This window comes from Mastomys coucha, chromosome X, assembly GCF_008632895.1.
Source record: "Mastomys coucha isolate ucsf_1 chromosome X, UCSF_Mcou_1, whole genome shotgun sequence".
NCBI lineage: Eukaryota > Metazoa > Chordata > Mammalia > Rodentia > Muridae > Mastomys > Mastomys coucha.
This window is the reverse complement of record NC_045030.1, coordinates 157776547-157787593: the sequence shown is the minus strand read 5'-3', so window position 1 is coordinate 157787593 and position 11047 is coordinate 157776547. Positions and strand designations below refer to the sequence as shown.

Sequence of the window (11047 nt, the reverse complement as noted above, 5' to 3'; positions counted from 1 at the left end):
AAAAAAAATCAGGTCTAGCATCATCTCTCCAGTCCCAAATTGCAGGCTTTAAAGGCTTACATTAAGAGAAAGGTAAGTCCTGGCTTACCTACACTTTTGGGATAAAACTGACATAATCATTCCTCAGAATTTAAATTAGTAATGTTCTATAAAACTATCATGATTCTTTAATTAACAAGTCCTGAACCATTGGCTCCTAATGGCAATCTAATATTTGGTTTCTTCAAGTCTCTGACAACAGTATTTTTGTCAGTCCATCTATGTCTGCCTCTATTATATGTGTATTCTGTCTAAAGACAGTATATACCATATATATATTACCCACTACTGTTAATGAACTCTCAACCAACAGTACTAAATCATACTGTTTACTGAATGAACACATTTTCTTTTTAAACAAGGCACAGTAGCATCCTTTTATGAATGAATACTAGATAGAATGTTGTGTGATGCTCAGGAATCACTTTGAATAGGAACCATCAAAAAGCAAGAAAATATAATAAACATGCCACTAGGATTATTACAAGAACACTGGCCTACATCATAAGAGGCAAAACAAGGAAGTCATCATCTTATTACATCTCAGCTGGCAAGAGTTGAGTCAGGCATCTCTAACATCCTGAAACATCATCAAAGCTCTACAAGTGTTGATTTGGCAATTAGCGGTGAGTTTTCCAAGCACGAGAACTCATAAATACAAAATCTACAAATAATAAGGATAAAATTTAATTGCAGCTAATAATTGAAGGGAAAATTCTTAATCAAGAGAAATGGGCCAAACATCAATATTCTAAAGCTAAGCTTCTCCACCAAGTTCTTTAAAGCTGAATACCATACAATTTACAAAGCAGTACTCCCACCAGGGCACTTTAACCTAATGGAAACAAAAGTTTAGCAGTCATTGTTTAATATAGTCATGCCTTCAACAAGAGCCAGGCAGAGAAGAGTGGGCTAATCAAAGCTTAAACAATTTATAATCCTCTTGATTATGTTAAGTCGGGCAATTCCTGACTCTAAGGAAAGACAATTGCTCAAGGCCACCATCGAGGTATACATTTATGTTAAACTGGAACAAATATAATGTCACTGGGACCAAATGAAGAAGAAAGTGCCACCCTTTTGGGATTGTTTGGAAAACATGATGGAGATAATGAGTGAAAAGAGCTTAAAAGATTTGGAACATGGCAGCCAGAGTTCTAGAGCTCTGGACAAAGGATTGGAATCAAATACAGGTATAAAGAAGGTGGAAATGTGGCTCTCATCATAGGTGTGAAGTAAGACAGACACAGTGCAGCCAAAGTATTAGCAAAAAGAACTTGAATGCAAATGGATAAATTAAGGAACACAGATCTAACTAGCCTCATCTTGTTTCTGGAAGCCTCTTGGCTAAATCTTTCCATGGTTAACTAGTGATCAAATCTTTCCCTGTCTGTTTTTACTCCCTTAACTAGAATACATATGGAAGCAAGCAGGGCTCAAGCCTTGTTCTGTCTTCTAGCAACACTCCATAACACACTGCTCACCTCTGACATCTGAAAGATCAGCTTCCACAAACCCTCGCATGTTGTAAGCCCTGGGTAAATATTACTAATTCACTGCTCTCCTGAGTGCAGCAGCTGGTAAGGGACAGAGCTAGCTCTTCCACAGTCATGACACTTTGGGCAGCTTTCCCAATTGCCAGGGTGGAGAGGTAGTGCCAGTGCCACCATATGTAAAATGAGTGGTGTGGTCAGCTCTATTACACCCCAACACCACGACCAACTCCACTGTGCTTCCTGGGCAAAGCCAGAGCCAGCTCTCTGGAGTACTGCCAGTGAGAGATGGGGCCAGCTCTCCAGAATGCTCTAGCCAGTAAGAAGTATGGCAGGTTGCACAGCCTCTGGACATCCACATAGTCCCTTGTGGCTACCTTGATCAGGGATGTCCCCATGTTCTTTAGTGGCAAAAAAATCAGTCACAAACATTGACACTGATTCCTTCCACTGTGTAACAATGAACCTAGACACCACCCTCGAGTCTCCAGTTCCATTTCTTCATCATGCTCAAGCTGTCCCACTTCTCTTTCTCTCCCATCTGTCCACCACATACTTGTACACTGTGGTTGCTCCCACTGCAGGCTGGGCTGGAAGCTGGTGAGCCCCTGGGTGACATCCTTCAGGAAGTGGGTATCTATACCCAATCTGTGCTGTGAGCCTGAAGGCAGGTCTGTGGATAGCACAGCAGTCCACAGGTCTCTGTCTGTCTTCCTCCTCCCATGCTGCACTGTATGGTAGTGAGCCAGGCTCTGCCTGTCTATGCCCCTGCCCCTGTGTCATGGGAGAAAGGGCAGGTCTGTAGACGTTCCTCTCCAGCACCATGTGGCATGGTGGAACACAGGTCTCTGTCTGTCTTCTTTTTCCTGTGCTATGCTGTCTGGATTTGACTTGATTTGATTTTTTTTATATGTCTTAAGCATAAAACAATTTTGGCCACCAAGACAGGCATCAAGCTAGGACGCACAAAGGACTGCCACCTGCTGTGCCCCTGTCTGACATAAGAACACCACCACCAACAAGGTGTCTCTTTGCCCATTGCCAAGGGAGTTACTTATATACTTTCAAGAAGCCAATTCTTGCTCTTTGTGAACTGCTGAGATAGAAATGTCAGTAGGACATAAATTAAATAATATTAAAATAGTTAATATTTAAATTTGAGTATATTTCATATAAAATCACGATAACAACTATTTAGCAGCCTATGGCAAGAAACTTCTAAATTAATTTTTGTCTATATTCATTTTCTGATTGAATTTTCTATTAGAAGTAAAACAACCAAATTTGCAAAGACACCCTTTTGCAGTCAAATCTTCGTACTTACTGTTTCAAATCCTCTGTGTGGATGATCAGGAAATCCTCCTGGCCTTCCTCCTTTAAACTCATCAAACAGTAAAAACGGATCCAGGATTTTCAACTGGAATAATAAAATTTGGCATGTTAGACATGGCTTTTAAGTCATACTACAGGGGCTACATTCATAGACATATCTAACAAAACTCATTGAAGATTGTGCAGCCAGTAAGCAACCTTCTAAAATGCAAATTATACTCAGGAAGAAACTATATCTGCATATAACAATTCATCAATTATATTGAATTGACATTGTAGGAGAAGAGTAAAGAGTAAACAAACATTTCGTGATTGTCTACAATATAGTCAAGTAGGTCGTTATCAATCTTTAACAGGTTTTTAACATCATGAGGTAGATGTTTACAAAATTGGTAACTAAGCTGGGATAATGAGTGTTTTCAAGGAAAACAACTTCACACATATGAGAACAGGTAACATCAGGAAAGTCTTTGAAAATTTGGTTTTTACTTCTAATAGAAATTTATGACCATGGAAGTGGCTCTTGAGCTGAGTCTTGAAATCATGTTGGAGCTAATCAAGTGAAAAGGAGAGAAGGGCAATGTTCCAGAAAGAAGTGGGTAAGAGAGACTGGGATGTTTGGTGAAGTCTCTGCCCATCATTCATCAGAATTCCACAGGCACATAAAATTAACAGTTCCTAAATATTCTTGCACAGAATCAGGTTTTCTTCATAATTTTATGAAGGGCTTTATTTTAATAAATAATTTTATTATTATTATAATTTAAATAAATAATTTTACTTACAGGCTTAAATAAGCCCTTAGTTTCTTGAGTAACATACTCAAATAGTATCATAAATTGCATTTAAAATTATATTTTGAACAGTTTGCTACTGGGAATTATAAATATGATTAGATATATGACTTTTGAACACTGTTAAGCACTTATTAATTTTAGTAACTCCTCTACAGGTTCTTTTGAGTTTTCTTTCCCAAGATGGTCACAGCACTAGTATATCTATCAATAAGCTTTCCTCCAGTAATTCATACAAGTAGTTTTTGCTTAACTTAAAACCAAAAGTTGCAATTTCTCTAGACTTTGCTGAGTCCAGCCAGCCTCTGCATCTTCTCTTTCTGGAGATCATCTTAAAACAGCACATACATGGTCTGGCCAAACAAAGAGAAGGACACTTACCCTTGGACTCATAGGTAACACACCTAAAGATGGATGGGAATATAACAATCCTATTGCAGGAAGGGAACGAATATTTGAGAGCAAAAGTTCAACCGACACCCATGAGCAAATAACTTGGCTTTTTCTCATTTTCAAACCTTGTACTTTCTATTTCTTTTTTCCCCCAATGCTGGAGAAAAATCATGGAAGCTAGAGTCTCACACACACTACACAAGCACTCCACAATCAAGCTAAGTCACCAGCCCTAACTTTACCCCTCTTTTTGCTTCTTGCCTTTGTTTTGTAAGCTAGAACCTCTCTGATTAAAAACAATGGTAATAGGTATCATTGTCATAGCCCTGATTCTATACAGCTGGCTGTTTGCAGAGTTTTATAATCACAGATTTCTAATTTTCTGTAGACTCCCTTCATAGGGTTAAGGAGCTGCCCTTCCATTTCTAGTTATTAAGTTTATCAATGGATTTTGAATTTTCTTGCTGTCGCCTATCTATCAACTAAGCTAATTATGTGTCTTTTTCTTCTTTGTCTCTTAATATGGATGAAGATGATATGTCTTTATTGATTCTTGGTGACAAGACGATTCATATGGGCAAATCAACTAGTCTCAAATAATCTGGGAAGACACAAAATATTCCCTTTCTTCAGTCAACACCAGTCACTACCAATCACCCATAGAACAGCAATTATTCACTGCTTCTGCTCTGGAATGAAAATCACAAAATATGGAGATGGTTTGGGGGGACTGGGTAATAAGTTCAAGGCTAGAAAGCTTTTGAGAGTCATCCAAGAAAAAAAATCAAAGCTACATTACAGTCACTGGAGTGTAAAATTTGGAGGGTTAAAATGGATTGGGGAGAGCCACAGACAGCACTCCCTCCATCATCTTAAACACTAGCTGAACAGTCCTGGATGAAATATTGGTAGTAACAAACACACATGATTTCTCAAAAAGAACTAAAGCACACCCTGGAAATTGGTGGAAAGGTGATCCTGGTTACAAGGCAAAGAATGTGAATTTCATGGGGAGCAGAACTAGCAAGTAATGAGCTTAGATATTTAACTTAGCTAAGGGCATTTCTAACAAAGCGTGGGAGGTATGACATGGTTCCCTTTAACTACATATGGCAAAATGTAAGGAGAGAAGTAATACAAAGACAGAATGGTTGATGAGAAGAAAATTAAATCTGAAAGGCTTGGAAAATATGCAGCCCACTTTTAAAGAGTGAGAAGGCATGTTATTAAGATCGTGGCCAAATAGCTCAAATTGATAGAGTCATCTACAAAGAATCCAAAAACTATTGCCCAAAACAATCGAAGAAACTAGTACCATGTTTTGTCTTAGTCTACTCAAGGTGCTATCACAAACGATCATAAAGTAATTCAAGTAATTCAAAGTACTTCAAAGTAATTCAAACGTATTTCTTCCAGTGCTGGAAGCTCAGAAGTTCAAGATTAAGGCAGCAATGACAGCTTAACGTCTAGTAAAAATCTATTTTATGCATAGGCAATACCTTCTAGCTGTGTCTTTACATGATGTCAGGGTCCAGCTAACTCTCTGATGACCCTTATTAGGACATTAATCCCAGATATGCAGATTTCATCCTCATGACATAACTACTTCCTAAAGACCCTGCCTGCTAATACCATTATTTTGAAGGTTAGGATCTCAAACTTTGATTTGAGGAAGGACATATATGTTTAAACCATATCATTATGATGTGTATTAATTATACATTGGCTCATTCTAGTCACTAATCTCTGCCACATGAACACACCCACAAGAAGAAAGTCAGCATAAGAAAAGAAAGGCTACGGAACCAGTTTACTGATCAAGTGTCAGAGTGATAGACTATTTAACTGGCCAGAAGCCAAATGATGTAAAAGACACTCCAATAAACAAGAGGACACAGTTGTGTTAGACTGTTGCACTGAAGTGCTACTTGCATCAGGACTGAAAATTCATTCTTACTAATCTACAAGCATTTACCATAGCTTGAGCAGCACATTCAATACACATGTACTACCTGTCCTCAAGAACAGACTTCTATAAGAACTCTGATTTTTCTAAAATGTTTTCACTATGTTTCCAATTCAATCATATCTCTCTCTTCTTATGTGTTTCTTTTCCTTCAACTACTTCCAAAACCTTTAGTTGCCAATTTTAACCAGCAGCTTCCAAGACTGTTCTTTCAACATCTTCAGAACTCCAAACAAAACCTGTGGCCACCAACCCTTGGGCTTGTAGCAACCCCATAATAAAGCTCCAACAGCCCAGCAGGTTTGGGAAGTCAGGAAGTGCTGGAAGTACCTATCAGGCCTTTGGAGATAAGATTGATAATGTGCTTTTGAAATGACCTGCTATTGAATCCAGAATAATTCTAAGTATGCAGAGTACAATCCATAAACTCTGGGTGGTACTTTTGTGAGATTCTTTAGTCTCTTCCAGCTAGGCCCCATGGTTGACTCTGGCTACCACAAGGCAATTCTAGGGTGGAACTTTTAGGGCCATTCTTTATCAAATGAGAATGGACAGTTGATATTTGTCCTTTACACTTTTTTTGTCCTCTTCCTCCCTCTGTGTTAGAGGACAAGTGGTGGTTGCTATTGCCTTTGCAAACAGCTATTGGCTAATATCTCAGCAGCCTTTGAATGTTCCAATATGATAAGAGGACCATACTTATACAGTATTATGATATTAGATATATAGTTATAGATAATTAAATTTATCATCCTCTCTTTTTGTGTCATCTCCCTCCACATCTTTACAGTAATTTGTTAGCTGGCATATAAAGTGATGATTTTCACTGTGTTATTTTCATATATCACTATACTGTGTATGTATCCATGCCTCCCTTCTTTCTCTTGATCACCTCCTACATGTAAGGTAATTCACCCTTTCTACTTTTGTGTTACATAGATCCCATTACCCTTTCTTGTTCTTGTATTTCTGAAACACAAACTGAAATGCTGATGAACAAGATGACATGTGGGTTTCTGTTCAAAATACTTTGAGGCAGGATATGGAACAAGACATTCACTGCGCTAATCCCTCTAGCTTTCTTTGTTTCAAGGTATTCTCTTAAGTAACTAAACAACCCAAAGAGAACCGTATTCTCCTGAACAGTATCTGATGGAATTGGGCAGCATAAAAACAAGTGCCAAAAAGAGATGGTTTCTCTCCTCCTAGGAGCACAGAGGAACCACCTCCCAACTGCTCATGCTGCTCAGTCATTCAAACTCTATGAATGTCTAGCCTGGTCCATGGATAACTGTATTGAAAGATATGAGCCAGCCCCGACCTATCTTTTCTTTATTATAAACCATAGAAAGGCTAATTATAAGTTCCTCTTCAACTTCCATATTTGCAATGATAGGAAGAAAGGAGGAAAAAAAAACCCACATGTGGCAGCTACTAAAATGGAACACTTTTGCAGCTTCAATGCAAACATAGCTTTGTTGTCCAAAAGTTCTACTTCTTCAGGATATAAGCCTTGGTCAATAGACTTTGCAGAGTAACCTTTTCAATGTAGACTAATGCCTTCCTTCTCCACTCATGGAGCTGGAGGGGTCTAGCTTTTTGTAGAATGTGGAATTACGTTAACATCAATAGTCAAACACTTGACCTGAGGACAAGAATAATGGCAGACTTATACAGGCAAAAGGGACTTAAGTTTTTAAAAGTGCTTATGATGTTTATGAAGACTTGGTATTGACACTGAAAGTTTTTGTGTCACCATGTTTAGTGAAAATTTTCAGGACACAAAACTGTCTTCTGTATAATCCCCAATGATGTAGAACAGTGGTTCTCAACCTGTGGGTCACAACCCCTTTAGCAAACTATGTCCAGCAATATTGACATTGATTCAAAAGAGTAACAAAATTAGTTATGAAGTAAGTAGCAGCAAAAATAATTTTATGGTTAGAGTCATCACAACATGAGGAACTGGATCAAAGGGTCACAGCACTAGGAAGGCTGAGAACCACTAATATAGATAGAACATAATTGATAAATGGACTAATTAGTCACAGGTACTCTCAATACATATGTTTTGTTCTTTTTTTCATTTTGGAAATGATTTAGTCATCTAGTATTTTTATATTAAATAAAAAGTCTTTTTTGGTGATGCATCTAGTAGCATCCTAACAGGTGTCTATGAGGTCTGAGAACTCTTTCTAGTTTTTCTGTTCACAATGACATCTAATAGAGCATAACTCCACTTCCATCTGGCCCTATGCATTTAGCCATTAAGATAAACTTATTTGTGTCTTTTCTTTGACAAATGGTGCATTTTAGATTTCAGGAACTATCAGTGAGCGAGTTAATGTTGGAAAGAGAAAGCACCAGACAGAAGAAAGAAGACTGCGGGGCTAAAGGGGAAGAAGTATTGTTGCATATCTCAATGGCCAATCAACATCAAGCTGGGTGAAATGAGCCAAGCACAGAAAGACAAATACTGCACACTCTCACTTGGGTGTGGAATCTAAACAAACAAAAACAGAATGGTTACTTCCAGAGTCTGTAATGGGATGACAGAAAGATATTGGTCAGACAGGAAGAATAAGTTCAAGAAATCAATAGCACTTGATAACTGTAAAGTGATGGTATATTATATAGTTGAAATGTGCTAAGAGTAGATTTTTAAAATAATTATGTGAAGTAATTCAAATGTTGATTAGCTAGTTTTGACCATTCCTTGGCATATACAAGTATAAAATACAAATATAAAAATTATTATATGAAGTAATACAGATGTTGATTAGCTTGTTTTGTCCATTCCTTGCCACATACAAATATAAAATAACAGCTGGGTGTGGTGACACATGCCTTTAATCCCAGAATTCGGAAAGCAGAGGTAGGCAGATGTCTGTGAGTTTGAACCAGCCTAGTCTACAAGTGAGTACAGAACAGCCAGGGCTCTGTTATCATTATCCGCAGAGCAGAAACCTCCTTTATGCTGGGGTTGATCCACATGGGGCCCCAGTTGTGGAGTTCTGTGTTTCTCCCACTGGAACAGCACAGGGAAACTCTTGACCAGTTTGGCCTTCTCTTTCCAAATCCCCATTCAATATCCCAGCAGTCCCTTTAGAAAGGAAAGCTCAAAGGAGGAAGCCCTCATCCAGCCTGCATACCTCAGGTCTGCCAATGCTTCTGCGCACACGTGCTCCAACCCCCTCCGGCTGCTCCCGGCTGAGCACTGAGAGAGTAACCTTTTTAGAGGATGCCATTTTGAAGTTTATAAAGAAAGTTCTGCTGTTGAGCTGTAGAAGATGGAGGGAAAGAAGAAAGACAACAAACAATAACAGAAATCACAATGGAGCAAATATCTACAGATTACAAACTAAGGTTATTAACATTAGACTTGCCTCAAATCCTAAGAGTGGCAATTTATTGAATACTAACTATGAACAGGGCCTAGATTAGGTGATTTTTTTTAAAAAAAAAAAACACAGCAATGGTGAGCATGTATTAGTATTTAAGAGGTACCTGGAATCCCATTATTAGCAGTTACCTCTTGGAATCCTGCAGTCATCTTGTCCAAAGGTTAGCAATAGCAACTCTTTGGAAGAACTTAATAGGAACATCTAAAGAGCATTTTATATGCTTTCCTTCAGTGGCAGACATATCTTGACCTCCTCACACCGTGAACACACCCTTCAGTGGCCACCCCACAGGGTGCAGTGGAAGATGGAAGTGGGTGTTCTTTTGGTGATACTGGAAGCAAATAGAAAAAAACTAGAGAGTCATATTCTGACTCTCACCAGAATATGATGATGAAGGAGATCATCAAGGGCCACTGAATTCAAATACCCATCTATCTCTAAAGTCCATGGCCATTTTTAAAAATTCATCTCTTAATAATATTAAGCATGTTTACAATGTGGTTTCTTATCATAGCAATCCCTTGTTCCCCTTCCAACTCCTTTCAGACCCCTACACCCCATCTCACTCCCAACGTAATCTTGTATTTTCCATAGCCTACTGAGGCCAAGTGGTGCTGTCCTTATACGGATAGGTGTTGTGTCCTCTACTGAAGCATGGGCATCTTAATAGGGGTCAGTTCCTAAAAGAGAACTGACACTCCCTAACCCAGCAGTCTAACTGCCAAAGTCCCTCAGTTAGGGCTGGTACTTCATGGAACCTTCTCCCATCTGTGTTGGCATTCCTACTGGCTTAATTTTATGTAGGTCTTATTCAGGTAATTTTTTAGGCAAGAAGTCTTTGAACTTCCTAATAAAGTCATCTAAAGCACAGACATGGTTATGTATGAACTACCCCAGGCAACGGAACCCGTGATTCAGAAACAACCCAGATACTACATGTATTATTCAAAAGTGTTCCATTATTGATTGAAGTCTAAGTCCTAACCAAGGAAATATCACACAACAAATACAATTGAGACCCTTTCTAACTTCAGGTGTTTGCAGACAAGTCCTAGATCTGATCATCACAGGAACTCTAACCAACCCTTCAAAGATCCCCTACTGTAACCAAGAGAAACACTTTAACAACATGCAGATTGTGGAACTGGACACCTTAGTTTTGATATCCCAATTTTGCTACATTCCAGGCTGCTTTCACTAGGGTTGCTCTGTGTCTCAGCTTTTCCACCTATAAAATGGGATTAAGGAATATCTCCCTCAAAGGATGTAAATAGGGCTATAAGAGGGTGAGCTGCTCTTCTTTATAAGGACTCAACATAGGAGCACCCTCCAAGTTTGTGAAGGCAGATCCCCAAACGGCTTCTCTCTAGCAGACAAACAGTATGTATCTATCAGGCCATGAAATGTGGGACACAGAAATGAATTTCTGAGCCCAGCTCGGTAATCATCCACACATAAGCATCTAGTACGTAGTTTTGCCTCCACCTAATTTTTCTGGCTTCTTCCAGACTCCCACATTTAAGTCCTATACACAGGAGCAAGGATGAAGCAGTTAGCTAATTGCTGTGTGTTGCCAGGGGAAAAGCCAAGCTATCCTCTCTAATCTTGGTGGCTATTTAAGCATGT

The 11047-nt window shown here is 38.8% G+C and overlaps 1 protein-coding gene and 1 non-coding gene across 2 annotated transcripts in view; both read right to left on the bottom strand.

The window, feature by feature from the left end:
• Pir (pirin) overlaps positions 1-11047 on the bottom strand; it is a 95425-nt gene that overhangs the window by 83885 nt on the left and 493 nt on the right. Inside the window, exons 2-3 of the mRNA XM_031370894.1 lie at positions 9170-9298; positions 2857-2949 (exon numbers count right to left, since the gene is read on the bottom strand). Coding sequence (XP_031226754.1) covers positions 2857-2949; positions 9170-9265 — 189 coding nt within the window. The 5' untranslated portion in view covers positions 9266-9298. The remainder of the gene's footprint in view (positions 1-2856; positions 2950-9169; positions 9299-11047) is intronic.
• Positions 2439-2582, bottom strand: LOC116096168. The gene has a single exon (XR_004120870.1). It is a non-coding gene; the product is annotated as a small nucleolar RNA SNORA48 (small nucleolar RNA).